Below are 17892 nucleotides of genomic sequence, written 5' to 3' on the forward strand. Positions count from 1 at the left end.
TCCTGCAGGACCACCTTTGCCCGGCGCCTTTTTGAACTCAGCCATTATTTCGCTCTCGTTTTATTTTTCCAAAGCCAGAGGTGATATCACAGAGCCTAATTGGGTGACATTTTCATAGCCTTGCTGCACGGAGCCTGCCAAGCACAGCTTTTGTTAGAGCACAATGGGAAAGGCAGAGAAGCCAGCGAGAGAGAGAGAGAGAAAGAGAGAAAGCGAGAGAGAGAGAAGGAAAGAGGGAGAGAAAAAGGAACAGATACATCGAAGCAACAGATTGCGGGATGGAGAGATGGAAACACAAAGACAAGCAAATGGAGGGGCAAAGGAATGGAGAGGACAAAAAAATGAAAAGAATACAAAAAAACTCACATGACACTCCAAAATCATTCTTGGCTTTAGGCTCAGTGGACAGCTGATACGGACCTTTGGGGAAGAGACATGGGGGAGGGGTGAGGGTGGAGGAAGGGGGGGGGGGGGGGGGGGGGGGTCAGGAATGATGACATGAGACACGTCCAAACAGACAAAACTGAAATGAGTTGAATCACACGCACACACACATAAAATGACAATGAGCTCACACTCTAACGTCTCGTTCATACAACTTCAACTTCAACATAATTACTTTTGTCTGGCATTTGTGTCACTCGTGAGTGAGCCTGATGAGTAACTACATTCAGGTGTGGATTTTTCTGACATTAAAGTGTTTGGCATTTACTTCTTTATTGTCTAGCGAGACCAAAGATACTTTTTCTTTTCCCCAGACAGACACCAGACACAATGGTGAGCTCAGCGTGTATTTGCAGTCTATAATTGAACCTGCACCGGAGCAGGCACTGAAAGACATGGACTCCAATAGTCAATGACTCAGTGGACGGATATTACAGTTAACAAGACAGACAAATGCATGAGAGGCTAAAAAAGGGCAAACCCAGGAAATTAAAAACAAGGGGGATGGCACACAGACACACACGTCAATGCAGTACAACAAAGAGACAGAGCGAGAGGGAGAGGGGGAGAGAAAGAAAACAACGCCAAAAAAAGACAGACTAAAACAGAAGTAGAGAGAGAGAGAGAGAGAACACTAGGAGGAAGAAAAGAGTGCCTTGTCACAGAACATAACATTGCTCCACTGACATCAGCTCTCAGCTCTCCCTGTCCCACCACCTTTATACATTCTTAAAGATAAGTATATGGGTGCAGTATTCCTGGTAAACCCAAAGTGGCTCATTTAACCATCACCTCCAACCACAGGAGGCTGTGCGAGTGGCTCCCATCTCCCGTGTTAATGTTCTACACTCGGAAGCGGGGGCCTCCTTTAAATAGTAATTGCTCATTCCCCCCGCAGATGGCAACTCTTGAGATAATAATGATCATTCATTTTTTCACGACGCTTCGTTACTCAAAGTGATTTTATTTTATTCATTTCGCTAGATGGATCAAAAGAGAGAGAGAGGGAAAACTTTTTTCCTCACTTCTCTTCTCCTTCTCCAGAAAAGGCCAGAGTTATGAATCGAGGTGTAGTTGATGGGAGGCGTGTGCGAAGAGTTAATAAACACAAGATGTTTCTTTTTCTGGAGTGACCCGGCCTGTGCAGCTTGTTCCACGGGGCCACGATATATGGCATCGGGAGAGATGTCATCTGTCTCCGAAAATGGAGTTACAAAAGCACTCAAAGGCCATCTATATGGAAAAAAACAAGGGGGGGGAAACGAAATGGGGGAGGGATACTTGAGATGGAGGAGACTGGGGTCAAATGGATTTCAGCTGCTTAGGTTTTTAATGGGAAAACTTCGCTGAGGAAAAGAGAGAGGGAAGCGAAGAACTGCCTTCGGGGGGGGGAAAGAATACAAGCGAAAATGCAAAAAAAAGAAAAAAAGGAAATAGACACACAACAACGAAGAAACCACACAAGGACCCTGAAATATTACCAAAGCACAATCTACTGCTCATTTTCCAGTGTTCACACTGTTTCCTTCCTTAATGGTAATGGTGCTTTTTTTCTCTCGCTGTGTGTATATGAGGGCATATCAATAAGGGGCAATTGTGAATGCCTGCACTCTAGATTCATAATCATTTCTGTGGCAGGAGGAGCACTGAAGGGCACATGGATTTCTCCTAAATGTACCCAGAGCATTAGCACAGACAAAAAAAAAACATAGGCTTCAGCCTTTTAACTCCCAAAAATCAATCAGGGGAAATGAGCCTAAATCTATATCATTATGGCTTTTATATTCCCACTAAACTAGCTATCCATCTACATAGTAGAGAAGGGGTGGTGGTGGTGATGCTCCAGTTGGGGGGCTAGTGGGTTAGCTAATGCTTCAGCTATAGATTTCTGAAACCGGGAGAAACTGGCTTTTTTTTAACAAGATGATGGACTGGAATGAATCTTGTGCAATGGACTGGTGTTTTTTTACTATGGTTATGGAGGGGGGTGGGGGGGGATCACAACCCTAATTCTTGAAGGCGAGTGATGACTGAGCAAGAAATGTGGGCCGACAGATCCTCTGACCACCTCATATATATCCTCACGCACGGTTGGCCTCTTAAAGAATCAATAGTGCTGCCAATACAAATGCATGCTTTTATGGCGGAGCATGTTTTTCCTTTCATTTTTGTCTGTTGTAGTAATTGGTACACCAGTGCTGAGCACTTACATGCAGAGTGATATATCGGACGTCGGACGGCGGACGTCTGCTATCCGTCTCTGTAAATGTCTCAGACTTGAGAACGTACAGTAAAGGAATTGAACGTTACTTGGTGGGGAAGGTACGGGGGTGTGGGGGCTGGTTACTGTATCTTGCATTCAAACTGATGCATTCAACATCAATATTTTTGTCCAAAATGTCCTCCTCCTCCAACTTAACAGACAAATAAAATAACACAGATACTGTATGTGTCTGTGTTATTTTATTTGTCTGTATATATATGTATACTGTATATGTCTGTGTTATTTTATTTGTCTGTATATATATATGTATACTGTATATGTCTGTGTTATTTTATTTGTCTGTATATATGTATCTGTGTTAATTTATCTGTGTTTTTAGTTGTGAGCATTAGGAAGACATTTTGGACAAAAATAATAGATATATGTCTCAGAGACTGCACTGTATAATTGGCCTTTATGAGGCTATGGAGCCCATGCTTCCATTACTGCAGCTCGGAGGCCTATTTCCCACTGGTTGGAAGATTACACTTTATTGGGGTCAAAAATCACAATAATCTGGGAGGCCGGGGTAATTACACTGGTGTGTGTATAGTAATCATTTATCATTATCTTTTATATGGAACTCCTGGATGTGGGGCATATGGCGCAGGTAATTGGTGTTGGTAACTCATGGCGCGGGGTCATTAGCGCTTTTCTGGAGTCTGCGTTTGTGTCCTGTGGTTGGCAGCGCCTTGTTTTGCTGCCCACGCCGCGGCTCTGCTAGCGCCACCTCTGTGTGCCACTCAGCATACAGCAGCAGCCGCTCAATAGCCACCGCTGTGCTGCGAGAGGCCACACACGCCAGTGTGCACGCACGCACACACACACACATACAGTATACACAGACACACACACACACACACACATACAAACAAATACATACACAAACGCGCGCGCACGCATATACACACACACACACACACACGCTCGCACACTCACACACACACACACACACACACACACACACACACACACACACACACACACACACACACACACACACACACACACACACTTATGCACACAAACCACACATGGATTCTCTCTCTCAGCTTGGACTGTGTCACAGGCAATGACTTTCTGTTATTAGTTAAAGTAAAAAGTCGAAGATACAGTATTCTTGGAATGAAATAACATTAATTTTGACCACATGATGACCACAACGGCTCATTTTATGAGGTCGATTAAATGGTTACATTGGAGGAGACGTTTCCAATTCTCAACAGAGATGACAGTAATGTTTGTGCTCTCATTGAAGGGTTGATCTCATGCTATCACAGTACAACTTACTATTACTGCAGTATTACAGTAGTACTGATGCATGATATGATTTGATTCAAACGCTACATCCACCATTTTAATGCATTTTCATGATGCATTTTTTATGGATTTTCAAATCATATATTTATACTGTAAATACATACATGTATCTGCTGAAATGACTGAAGTTTCCACTCACTATTGACGTGTGCAGTACCCCAACACTGCAGTCGATTTAGTAAGGGAGTTTGTCAGTAAGTTAGTCTGTCATATGTAGCCTAAGCAATACATTAGCAAAGTTAACTTTACTGTAACAAGGCTAGCATGATCTATTATCAAGGGGCTTTCTCCGGGTTGCTGCGCATTGAGGTGATGCTTCAGACTTGACAAACTCCTATGGTGCGTAAATTCCTTACTGCAGACACACGCTCTTGTCAGATCCATATGGACGTTTTTGTGCTGTTTTTCCAAGCAGAGCTTTCTTGTCTGCCTCCTTCAGTCACGGTAGCCAGAACTGCACTTGCTCAAAGGCCACTACGAAATGTGATTAATCTGCGTTATTTTTTGTTTTTACATTTTCTTTGTTTAATGTGTTATATATTTGTCAAATAATATGAAATACATTAATATTACGTGCACACATTATAGAGTTATATATATATTTAAATATACAGTATATATATACACACACACACACACTATAAGGTGTACAGTATGAGTCTTCTCTGGTTAAGGCAAACCTGGGAACCTATAACACATGATGTGAGTGCCTGCATGTGCACTGGCACATGATGAAGCGCTGTTGGCATCAGTGGCATGAGGATGCCAGTGCCGTGTGAATGTGCTTGCCCACCCCCCCGACCCGGCCCCTGCAGGTCACCTCCATCCTGCCGAGCTGCTCACGTTGGGGAAGAGGAAGAGGAGGAGGAGGAGGAGGAGGAGGAGGAGGGTGGTGGGGAGGAGGTACTCACTCTGCATGCAAAGCCCATCTGTGCAGTTCTGCGACTGCAGGACCATGCCCTCGCAGTCCTTGCCCCCGTTCTTGGGCGCTGGGTTGTTGCACTCGCGCCGGCGCCAGTGTGTGCACTCGGTGCCGCACGTCGACCACTTGCTCCACTCCATCCACTCCCCGTCCACTACGGAGAGAGGGACACAGAGAGAAACAGAGAGAGAGAGGGGAGACAGCGAGAGAGATAGATAGATAGAGAGGAGGCAGAGAGAGAGATAGATAGAGATAGAAAGGAGAGAGAGAGAGAGAGAGAGAGAGAGAGAGAGAGAGGAGAAACACAAGAGAGAGGGGAGACAGCAAGAGAGAGATAGATAGACAGAGAGAGGAGACAGCACAGCAAGAGAGATAGATAGAGGAAACAGCGAAATAAATAGATAGAGAGAGGAGGCAGAGAGAGATAGATAGAGATAGAAAGAGATAGATAGAAAGGAGGGAGAGAGAGAGAAAGAAAGAGAGAGGGATGGACAGCATTAGGCTGACGCACACACAAATGGGGACAGACAGAGCCCCGGCGTCTGGTGGGCAGCCAGCTTGTCCCCTTATCTCTGACTCAGAGTCGTTGAGCTCCGCTCTTCCCCTGTCGTCTCGTCTCGTCTCGTCTCGGCTCCATCTCAAATTCAGCTCCAAACTGTCCTCGCCTTTCTGCTCCTCTCCTCTCGTTCCTCCCTATCCAATGTTTTTATTTCCGTCATGTCTTCCCCTCCCCTCTCCTCTGGTCACCCGGCCTGCTTGACCTCTACTGCAGCAGCCCTTTCTTCTCTGGCCGGTGTTTATTATTGTGGTTCGCCTGTTGTCTGCCTTCGGTCGGGGGAGGAGGTCAGTGTGGCTGTGCGCTGCGCTGTCTGCTTTTTAAATGCAGGTCTATTTCACTCGGCCTAATAGGCCATAATGAGGCGATGAAGCACTGTAGTTTTATAGCTCCGTAATTGTATCCATTCAAGGGGATCACCCTATTCATGGAGATCACCTCTCCATTCTCACATTCAAACACACTTTATTGGACATTCTCAATACTGTTTTGCTTGGCTGATGTGTGTGTGTGTGTGTGTGTGTCCGTGAGAGAGAGAGAGAGAGTTTTTGTGTGTGTGTGGCCGTGCATGTCTGTGTGTGTGTGTGTGTGTGTGTGTGTGTGTGTGCATGTCTCTGTGTGTGTGTGTGCACGTCTATTTATGTGTGTATGTGTGTGTGTGTGTGTGTGTGTGTGTGTGTGCATGTCTCTAAGTGTGTGTGCATGTCTATTTATGTGTGTGTGTGTGTGTGTAGTGTGTGTGTCTATGTGTCTGTGTGTGTGTGTGTGTGTGTGTGTGTGTGTGTGTGTGTGTGTGCGCGTGTATCCCCACCATACCTGTGCAGAGAGAAGTACAGGGCAGCTTCTGTATAGCCGCACCGTCACACGGAGCTCCGCCGTTCAGAGGCGCCGGATTGGTGCAGCTCCGTGTCCGTTTCTGGAAGCCCCGCCCACAGCGGCTGTTGCACACCGACCACTCGGTCCACGTCGACCATCCTCCGTTCACTGCACACGCCCGGCAACAAAACAAAGACAACGAGAATAAAAACACACACCCTATAAAGTAATGTGACTATAATCTCAAACATAATCAGGTCATTAGTCTCCATTCAACTGGCTCTCAGTCTGGACAATGGCCGCGAGGGGTGTCCATTTTGGGGGGGGGGGGGGGTGTTGAGTGGCGTTACTCAGTCTGGACAATGGGCATGAGGAGTGTCCATTTTGGGGGGGTGTTGAGTGGCGTTACTCAGTATGGACAATGGGCGCGAGGGGTGTCCATTTTGGGGGGGGGTGTTGAGTGGCGTTACTGTCCCAGGGCACATGCTGGGAGAGAGAAAGGGGGAGGGGGGGAAGAGGAAATGGCCGGGGCAGTGGCCGTTAAAACGCCTGTGTGTGAGAGCAGCTGTATCCGCTGGTATTTCCCCGCTTCCCTCGCTGGCCGCCACCGCCGCTGCCTGCTGCTGCTGCTGTGAGCCGGACCCTGGCAGCGGGCGTCTACGGTTACCTCCTGCACATGTGCGTTGGCCTATAGCCGCACAGGGTCCCCGCGCAGGGAGCTGCGCTGTCCACAGGAGTTTCCTTCTCAAGTATCCGCAGTTTACTAGGGATCCGTCTCTCTGGCACGCAGACACAGACACACTCTCAAACATACACATACTGTTCACACACACACACTGCACAAGAAGCAGACAAACATACACTTAGACACACAGTTATGCATGTGTATAGACAATACACACACATGCAAACAAACACACAGACACACACACACACACACACACATACACACACACACACACACACACACACACACATACATTCACACATCACTCTCTAAACTTCACAAGTGTGTGTAGCAGATGTTTCCCTTTGACTTGACTTTTCACTTGACTTGTGTCTCTTCGAGAGGTGAGACCTGAAACTTCCTCCGAGCTCCCATTCCACTTAACTCCGAGGTGGTGTGGGACCCGCGGGAGATGACTTCACAAGTCCGACGTGTCAGTCTCCCCCCTCCAAAACGAGCCCGGAATCCGAAATTATCACGACGCTCTCAGTTCAAAGCTGTGAGCCAGATCCTGCAAGCGCTTGTTTTTCCAAGACCGACCTTATGTCAGCATTTGTGTCCATCATCCGCAATGTGCAACGTCTATATACTGCACTCTGTGTGTGTGTCTGGTGTTTATGTATTTATACGATGTGCATGGTCTATGAACGTCTAATGTACGTGCACTCCGTCCCACGTTTAACATCTTATGTCCTCCATTTGTGTCCATTCCTGTTTGGATGTCCATTCATGTCTCTGTGTATGAGCTGCTTCTGTTGTCCTCTATGTCCATTCTTCTAGAATTTCAGTGTTTGCAAATGTGTCTTTGTCCGCGTTCCATATTTATGTAAATGTCTCTGTCCTCCGCAAGAATGCTGACCCTCGCTAAATGCCAGCGTGTGGCCTGCGCATAGCGAAGGCTGGGAAGCCCGCGATAGCTCTTGATATTTCTGGACTTTCTCTGAAGGAGTGGATTAATCATAAGAAGCTCCCCACTCTCCATATTGTTACAGACTTGGGCTTCCCTTCAATTGCTTCCCCGCTTTCTTCATGTGCCATTTCAAAGTGAAAGAGTGGCGATGGTGGAGGAGCAGAGTGGGGTATGGGGGGGGGGGGGGCTGAGGAGGAGGAGGAGGAGGATGAGGGAGAGGAGTGAGGAAGGGAGGGAGGGAGGGAGGGAGGGAGGGAGGGAGGGGGGTCTTGGAGAACGCAGCCAGAAGAACAGGACAGATTCCAGCGCTTGCGTCAGAGAGGATGATCCCACATCAAAGCGTGCCTCTCCGCCGAACGCCCGGCGCGCTGACGAAGCCGATAATGACTGGCTCCGTGGAGCACGGAGGAAGGCTAGGGGTGGGGGTGGGGGGCTGAGGGGTGGCAGGTTGGGATGGGCCCTCGCTTTGCTTCGCATCGCATCGCGCTCACCAGTCTAGTTAGAGCCACTCTGCTGCTCGGCATGCAGTGACAAAAATCACCAGCTTTTTCATTTTCTCTTTTTTTTGCCAGTGATGTGCCCCGGGCTATCATTAGCATACACATGCCGCCACCGCCAAAGAGTTGAGCCACATGCTCCTCTCCTCCTCTCCCCTCCCTTCTCCTCCTCTCTCCTCCTCTCCCCTCCTGTCCTCTTCTCCTTCTCCTTCTCTTCCGCTCTCTTCTGGTTGCGTCCCCTTCCCTCGGCCTACTCACACGGCGGCGGCAGCAGCGAGCAGCGTGCCTCCCATGGCATCGCATTGGTGGCCCACCGGGAAGAGGTCAGCACGCGTGACCCACTCACAAGAGAGTACGAGAGAGAGAGTACGAGAGAAAGAGAGAGAGAGAGAGAGAGAGAGAGAGAGAGAGAGATGGAGGGAGGGAGAAGGAAGGAGAGAGAGAGAGAGAGAAAAGAGCCACCAAATACCGAAACACAAAAAAACTCGCGGGCCTAATCCTTCAAATCCCTCTATCTCTCTGTGCCTTGCCCGCCCTTTTTCTCTCCCGTTTTTGTAACCTCTGCAAAAGCCACTCGGCGCAGTGATGAAAACATTTTGCCATCTTCAGACATTTTTTTTCCCCCCTCGCTGCCATCTACACAAACTCTATGGCGGGTGGCGAAGTGGAAAAGGGTGCTGAAGTGGAGAGTGCACTATGAGTGACTTTTTTTGCCTCTCTCTCTCCCTCTCTCTCTTTTTCTCTCCCTCCCTCCTTCCAACCCTCCTTACCCTCTCTTTCTCTCTCTCTCTCTCTTTCTCTCTCTCTCTCTCTCTCTCTCTCTCCCCCTCTCTCTCTCTCTATCACTCTTTCCTGATGTCTGAGGGATCACAACCCATTTACCCCTGACTGACACACACAAGCATTTGGCCTTTGTCTGAAGGGGGACTCTAATAAGTGGAGATTAGCCACACTCACTAGGTGAGGCAGAGAGACCCTGTATCTCCTCCTGCTAGTCGCACGGATGTGAGGGTGGTCTGTGTGTGAGTGTGTGTGTGTGTGTGTGTGTGTGTGTGGGAGGGTGTCTGTGTGTGGAAGGAGGTGCTGAGGGTGATAGAGCTGGTGTGAACTGTGTGTGTGTGTGTGTGTGTGTGTGTGTGTGTGAGGGGGGGGTGCATGTTGGAATTGGCACAAGTTCTTTTTTGCCATTTCCCTTTTGAAAGTCTCCGATTAGAACAGTTCCGCTCCAGTGATGCCTGCTGAGGTGACCCATTTTACATCTCTCCTCTTCCTCCTCCTCCTCCTCCTCCTTCTCCTCCGCCTCCTCGTCTTCTACCTCCACCTCTGCCACAATTAAAAGTGCACATCCTCGGAAGGCAGCCACTCACAGTGCCTAAACCACACTGTGCTCCCTACAGGACCTTGGCCTGCCGCGTGTCCAAAGCCCTTCCTGGGAGACGCTGCTCTACGCACCGCTGCATCTAGACACGGCTGCAGGGGAAGAGCCTGCTGTGCTGAAGGTGGCGAGAGATGAACAAATGGTGAAGGAATGGAACATTGGTCCAGAGAGAGGGACTGTGTGTGTGTGTGCGTGTGTGTGTGAGAGAGAGAGAGTGGCGATTCAGTTTTTGGATACACAGACACAAACAGAATAAGGACTTCCTGCACTCTCCTCCATAAAAAAAAAAAAGAACCTTCGCTGAACTTTCCATCAGTGTCCGACAGCAAGGGACCACTTACGAATTAAGAAGAAACGCATATAACCATTTCCAATGTCCTGCCGCTTTCACTCGAGTCCATTTCCTCTAAAAGTAATGATTTCCTTCATTGAAATGCCGAGACTGACTCGAGAACAGCCACCACATGTGAAGATGTTTGACTCGCGGAACTCGCCAGGCTTGAATTGTCATTTGCTCGCGCCGCAGTGAATGTGGAAACCATCTGTGCTTCGCGTGGCAGCGTCGTGGCTTCCCCGCTGATCTGGCCCTTATTGGGGGATAATTGTACATCAGCGCGGAGGAGCAGGTGTTGACGCCCGCGTCTCGGAGAAAAGAAGGGGGGAAATGTGTTGAAGTTTGCCGCAACGCCACTTAACTCGTGTCTCGCTCAAAATTCATACCATCACCGGGACTCAGCGGGAGTTCTTCCATCTGAATGGCACTCTAGCGCTTGGCTGTCTCCAAAGCAGTTCCTCTCTCTCTCTCTGTCTGTCTGTCTGTGTGTCTGTCTGTCTTTCTCTCTGTCTCTCTCTCTCTTGTTCCGTCTTTCATCTGTTCGTGGCCGTAAAAAACAAGAACGGCACTAAAATCCCGCCCGAGACACGGAGGGAAAGAGAGAGAGAGACTCGCGTCCCCGCTTTTTTTGGACTCGCGGTCGCCGCTTTAATCGAGGGAACACGTGAAGCACAAACGGTGCATATGGCTTTTAATGGGAGAGGTATGGCCAGGTGAAATCTTGGCTGAGAGCGAATGTTAATTACGTGGACCAGATGGGAGTCTTGCCTGGCTGATGCTGTTGGCAGGGGGACGGGCTGTGATACGAGGACAAGGACGCGACTTGCTTGATGCTTTCTCCGCCATTTTTTTTTTGCAATAGAGTTTTTTTTGGAGGGGATGTGGAGTTGATCTCCGAGGTGCTCTCTCGTATTGTCTGTGTGATGTGGAGTGGGGCCCATGCTTCACACTATCATGCGCTCAGAAGATGATCGATTCCTCACAGGGAAAAAAAAAAAATCAATGAAGGCATGCTTTATATGAGTTATAACGTCATGCATCGCAACAGATTAAAAAAAAAAAAAGAAGTGAATGGATAAATCGATTTGATGCTACGAGAGCACACGCCACCAGACATGTGTATGGATGGACTGCGTTATCTTTTTTTTTTTTTTTTTTTTTAAGATATTTTTTTGGGCTTTTATGCCTTTAAATCAGACAGGACAGTGTAGGGTGACAGGAAACGAGTGGGAGAGAGAGTAGGGGTGGGATCCGGAAAGGACCACGGGGCGGGAATCGAACCCGGGTTGCCGGCGTGCGATGCAGGTGCCCCAGCCAGTCGCGCCACGACTGGGGCCAGGACTGCGTTATCTTAGGGTCACGGGAGATGGTGGTACGTACCGTAGACGATGACGGTGGCGGTGGTGCTCCTCCTCTTGGCCACGATGTTCTTGGCCACGCAGGTGTAGTTGGCCGTGTCGGACAGGCGGGCCTGCTTGATGATCAGGTTGTGGTCGATGGTGATGTAGAAGTTACGGTCGTCCGCCGGATCGATGATCTCCTCGTTCTTCAGCCACTCGACCTGCGCAGAGGAGAGAGCAGCGGATGACATTGAGGAATAACAGTGCGGTCATGCTGAAACGAACACTGAAGTGATAAAAGTTTTAATGTAGCCCCAAGAGGTGTTGTAATGATATTCTACAAATCTAGTCCGTTGTTGACTTGCTACTGTACATGTCTTTATTTTCCTCTTCATTTTCTCCCAGCAATGCAGAAAGTTTATATATTACAGGCCAGGGAACTTTAATCAAGTTTATCGCCTACGCACTTATGACCACCTCAGACCTTTTTATTGTTTTTTTTTTCATCATAACAGTCACATGAGTCAATCTAGGATATCAAACATTTATTTCATCTTTATAATCGCACGAGTCAAACTGGGATATCAAACATTTATTTCATCATTACAATCACACGAGTCAAAGTGGGCTATAAAACATTTATTTGCATATTAAAATGTTCCTTTAATACCAATTCAATTAGATCCGCAGAGCAAAAACACTCATCACTAACCCATCACACCATATGCATTCAAAGCAGATCCTGCTCTCTCCAAAAGGTCTTTCAAGTACCTTATATGTAAACACACATTTGTCACCTGATGACTTCTCACATCTGTTTTTCTCCCCCTAAGAGCTAGGCCACGAGGGGTCATTAAATTGCTTTGGCTGGGTCAGAGGTCAAAATGAAGTGGCACTTTGTTGGACGTTTAGTTAAGGGGCGGAAAGAGGCACCACGTGGGATGAAGTGTCTTTTCCACCCATCTGTGTTTATGTGACACTAAGACAAACACAGAGATATACAAACATGTACACACACACACACAAACATACACACACACACACACACACACACACACACACACACATGCTCACACACACACACACACAGAGGCTAGGAGGCAGGAAGGAGGAGGCAGTGCGCGGTGGGTGTCAGCTCTGCGTCGGCTGATCTAAGGGAGATGAAAGGCAGACGAGATGGCGAGGCTCGGAGGGCTGCGACTCGTCGTCGTCATCAACATCATCGCCAACCTCTCTGCGTGCGTCTCACAAGCTGCGCAACCCCTCGCTCCCTCCTCCGCTTGATTAAAAGAACGTCGAGAACCTGCGTTGATCCGCCCTCCACTCAGACGGCCTGTTCCAGTGACACGTGCAACGCTGCCTGGAAATGATTAGGCAGATCAAGAGGAGTGGCAGACCCACGATGTGGGCACTAAGGCTGGCGCGGAATATTCCGGCGGGACAACAACGCACGCGTGCCAAGGCAACTCCTTGGGCGCATAAATCCAGGAAAAAAACGTAACTGTAACGCGCACTCTGTCAACATGCCCGAGCGCGCCATGCAAAAGCAAGCGTCAAATCTATTCCACGCGCTCGAACGCAGATAGCGCTTTATGCTAAGCAAGGTTTTCACGCCGCTCCATCCATCACGCTAACTCACCCCCTTCACAACGGCCCCGTTTAATCCGCGCGGTGCCGGCGGATCTAAATCAGTCCAGGTTGATTTCCTGGGCTAATGCCTCCGCCCGCACGCTCTTAATTAGAATATTAAAAGCACGTGTAAATCCATCTGAGGCGGCCGCATAAATAACGAGGCCTAAAGTGCTGAAATACCACAGTGGTGCGTCTCTCCATTCATCCGTCTGAGATGATGTGGCCGAGGCTTTTTATTAGACGGGGGGGGGGGGGGGGAAGGCTTAGCGCTGACATTCACAATAATGACCGCATGAGCACATCATTAATGAACTGCGCACGGCCAAGAATGGCACTGGAGGTCCGCGCGCGGCGAACCGGCAGGGGGAACTGGGCAGTGTGGGAGGCTGGAGCTCAGACTCCCGAGTTGCTGGCTTTTGGACAGATGGACAGCAAAAAAAAGAAACAGCGCTTATCGAGCCAGACACACAACTTGGGGAGATAACCCCCCCCCCCAAAAAAATGGCCATCATGTTGCCCAGCCATCCAGAAAACAGTGGCGGACGGGTCGAGGCATTGTCTCCGAGCGGAGAGCTGTGTGAGAAGCCATTTGAGGACAGGCACAAGAGAACAGTGACAGAGAGAGAGAGTGAGAGAAAGGGGGGGGGGAAAGGAAAGGGAAAGATATTACACAAAATCACAGCATTGGGAGATGATCAAAGTGCTGTGTACAATACCAGCTCGAGCGTTAATGCTGCTGCTTCCCGTTCCCCAACGCTGCCTTCAAAATGTGCGGGCAAAAATCTTTGTGACAAAACTTTCCTTTTCTATTAAGTTATCTCTTGGTCTCATGGTGTGCGTTGTAAGCATTTCCTCAGATATCTAATAATATTCAAACATAATAAAACCATATTCAAATCTGTCAAACTGACTATTTTAAGCCTAAGAGATTATCTTTTTGGAACCTATTTGGGAATATTTCAAGTAAACTAATACCAAGCCTTCACGTCAGGCTGTGCCTCTGCCACATTTGGATTCTTCCATTTAGATTAAACACAAAAGCTGTCTGGCACACCTGAAAACAGATCCAGAATGTGACAAACATCGCAGCCACTAAGACACCTCCATGTAGTGCAATTTCAAGCCCTGAGGAACATCCAACCCCCTTTTTACCGCAATCAATATAACTTCCTTTGTTAGTCTGGTAATGCAGCTGTTTGTTTAGGTGAGGAAACAGGCAGCTCGAGCAGATGAGAGATTTATTGCTGCCGTGCGCATCAGATGTTTCTTTTTTCTGTATTAGTGAGGATACGTTGATTACAGGCAGGCAGTGCGAGCAGCTTTTCATCCTGACACACTTTGGAGACGCGGCAGCAGCAGCAGCAGCAGTGGCAGAGGCGACGGCAGTGCCAGCAGCAGACAGGTCGGGTGGTGCTGCTGCTCCAGCTCCCCCTCCACCCACCACCACCACCCCCAACCCCACAACCTCTTTTCATTTCACTCCCTCCAGCCACTGGTGCTGCACCGCGTCGATACAGAGACGTGCAGGTGTGTGCACACGAAAAAAAAAGCACTGCCTCCCCTCCCTTTCCATCACTGTGATTCCCTGCTGGGTAATATCAGCAGAATCAGAGGCGGCTCAGTGAAGGGTGCTCTGCCGCCTCTCCCCCCCCCCAAACCACCCTCCCAACCCCCCCAGTCCCCCCCCCCCCCCCCCTCCGCCCCCAGCTTCCTCCACTCCTGCACCCCGAGCGTGTCTCAGTCAGATAAGGCTTTGATGTGGGAAAACAAGCAGCAGGGTGGGGTGTTTATTGTTTAGATACATACTGTACAAACCTGAAGACACCGTGCCACGATAAAGGTGCCCGTGTGTTACCCAGGTAAGTAGGTGAGCAGTGTGATTCTGCACGGGTGCTACTTATCGTACAGGGCAGGAGTTCCTCACACCACTTTATGTGTCTGTGGTACGCAGCAATATCAGCGCCACTTATTGTATATACAAGTAACCAAAACAAGGGCAGATGTTAATTAGGATGCACTTTGGGGGAAAAAAAAACAGTGCAAAATGTCATTTTCATCCAAATTAAAGTGAGCGTCTGCAGCCACAGGCAGTTGCTTATCGCCTGCTTTGCATCTAATCTCCCTTTAAACAATATTCAACAAATAATGGAATGACACGCGCGTTCTACACTACCAGAGCACACTGCCGAGTTTCTAAACAGGAGACACTGTTTTTGAATATTTATTTCTCTGGTCCTCGCTCACTGAGAGGACTTTCAAAAGAACTGTAATGAAATTGTGGAGGCACCAGAGAAACAGAAAGAGAGAGAGAGGCTTGTGGGTTTAATATATTCATGCTCATCCACATTCATTCATTTACATTTATTTTCTGACTCATGCTGGACGTTTTTAGGGAATGTGAATTGAAATTAATGTTTCTTGAATGAATTTAACCCAAGCCAGGTGAAAAACCCAAGGATTGCTTTTACCTAAGGGACAGCGTTCATGATTTATTTTCTTATTTGGGTGAGAGCCAGGTTGTCACATCCATTAAATTAACGCTTTTTCGAGAGAGCGAGCTGCAGTTTGCTTAACAAAGTACTCTAACGGCAGGAAACGATTGGGAAGTTGGGACATTATAGGCTTTAGTTAAACAGTCACCCGCACCTTGGGGGCACTCTGTTCATTGAAAACTATTTCTTTTCAGATTCCCCAAAATGGCTGAATTGATTCGGCCAGGGCACCTCGGGCCACCTCAGGAGTGCCATTTTGCTGCTCGTTCGCGTAAAAAAAAAAAAAGCCTCTAGTGTTATTAGACAAATAGAAGCCATCATGTCCGTAAGCCTAACTTCTAACTCTCTTTTTAAAGCAGCCGGTGTGAGCCTGTCACATGGACGGCAACGGTGGAGTGGGCTACCCTGCTTGTTCTCTAGCCTTGGCTTTTGTATCCGTGGTAATGGAAACACAAAAAAAACGAGCCAAAAGGGAACAATGGCCTCTTGAGTCACGCAGTGCTTATAGACGCGGCAGCGCTCGAGCAACGCAAAAACGCACCAGTAGAGAAGGCGAGGCACGGAGAGTGATTGGGGAAAGCGGAGTGGTTACAGTATGCTCAGCTTATTGCTTGTGTGTGTGTGTGTGTGTGTGTGTGTGTGTTTGTACACATGTGTATGTGTGTGTGTGTGTGTGAGTGTGTGCACATGCCAGCTTTGTCACAGCTGGGGAAGTGTGAGTGGCTGATTGGGAGAGGGGGCCCTCCTGCTGGGACGTAGAGAGTGTTATTTTTACCCCCACTCCCCCCCAGGCTCTCAGTTCTCCACCGCTGCTGCAACAACAACAATAACAAAAAAAACACTGAAAACCCCACTGGAGACTGCAAGATGCCCCCCACAAACATACACACGCATACACACAAACGCACAGAAAAACCCACACTACACTACACACACACACACACACACACACACACACATACAAAACACAAAGCCAAGAACATGTGTCCGTGGTCTAGATTGTGTGAGAAGCCCCTGAGCTTGCTGCAGCAGTGATTCAGCACCTACTTTTGGCAATGCTAATGCTCCAACCCTGCTCACAAATTACCAATGCTTCTCCGAACCATCTGTCTTCATCATCATCATCATCATCATCATCATCATCATCATCAACAAAAGCAGCGTCAGCGGCACCATCAGCCTAACAATAGCTTGTGTAGTCTACAATCATTGCAGGTATCATATTATTAAGAGAACCCTAATTATGATCGCGCAGCCATTATGCAAAGACAAAAGATGGTTCTAATTATGCAGAGCACAATTAATGCTCAACTGAGGCTGCACGGTTTGGACTGGGGATGGCCTGCTTTGTTGGCTAATTGTAATGTGTGTCTGGCTAATTGAATGATCCTCACGCTTTCAGAGGGCCTTTACATGTGTAATGAACAGTGTTCTGGGCTGAATGTGTGTATTCTGCTCTCAATCACTCGTGTCTTGCGCTGTTTTTTTTGTTTTTTGTTTCCCCTCTGTGTGTGTCTGGTCCAGATTGTCCATATTAATGTCAAGTAGCTCTGCAATCTGCCACTAAAACCGCACGCTGATCTGGTTTTCTTTGACCAGCAGACGAGCATAAACACACACAGACACGCAGCAACACAGACGCGCTCACACACACACACACACACACACAATGGCCGGGCTGCTCCCATCGCTCTGCACACTAGTGCACACAGACACGCGTATAGCAGCCGCGCTCCCAGACAGATGTGCCCTTGCTCATTATTGACTGATTGGCATCAGGAGATTCATTAACATAATTGGCACATTTGTTGTCATTAACAGAGGGAAATTGCCACATGTCAGCGCCGCTATTGAGTTCGGGAGGGAGCCTGCTCCGAGATAACACACACACACACACACACACACACACACACACACACACACACACACGAGAGAGAGAGAGAGAGAGAGAGAGAGACAGAAAAGTGTGTGAGAGGGGAGAGGAGGAAGGGAGGGGGGTCTCAGACAAAGCAATAAACGAGTGTGCTTCTGCCTCTTCTTCAATCCCTTTAATGCTCTGGATTCCCTCGACTCCCCAAGACAAATGGACCTGGGAAATAAACACACCGTGCAGGGGAGGGGGGGGATTGGGGGGGGCAGCGAGGGACAGGAATAGCGGTCTCTGAGCAGCCTGAATGGCAATCTATCGAGAACACCAATCAGCTTGTTCATTAGACAAATAACAGACCCATCATGGGCCATCATTATGCGCAACCTCTCCC

At 48.4% G+C, this 17892-nt stretch overlaps 1 protein-coding gene across 1 annotated transcript in view; it reads right to left on the reverse strand.

The window, feature by feature from the left end:
* unc5ca (unc-5 netrin receptor Ca) overlaps positions 1–17892 on the reverse strand; it is a 147598-nt gene that overhangs the window by 24463 nt on the left and 105243 nt on the right. The window contains exons 5-8 of the mRNA XM_062542952.1: positions 11548–11728; positions 6322–6489; positions 4939–5103; positions 367–420 (exon numbers count right to left, since the gene is read on the reverse strand). Of these exons, the coding sequence (XP_062398936.1) occupies positions 367–420; positions 4939–5103; positions 6322–6489; positions 11548–11728 (568 nt within the window). The remainder of the gene's footprint in view (positions 1–366; positions 421–4938; positions 5104–6321; positions 6490–11547; positions 11729–17892) is intronic.

The sequence above is a fragment of the Sardina pilchardus genome, chromosome 8 (genome assembly GCF_963854185.1).
Source record: "Sardina pilchardus chromosome 8, fSarPil1.1, whole genome shotgun sequence".
NCBI lineage: Eukaryota > Metazoa > Chordata > Actinopteri > Clupeiformes > Clupeidae > Sardina > Sardina pilchardus.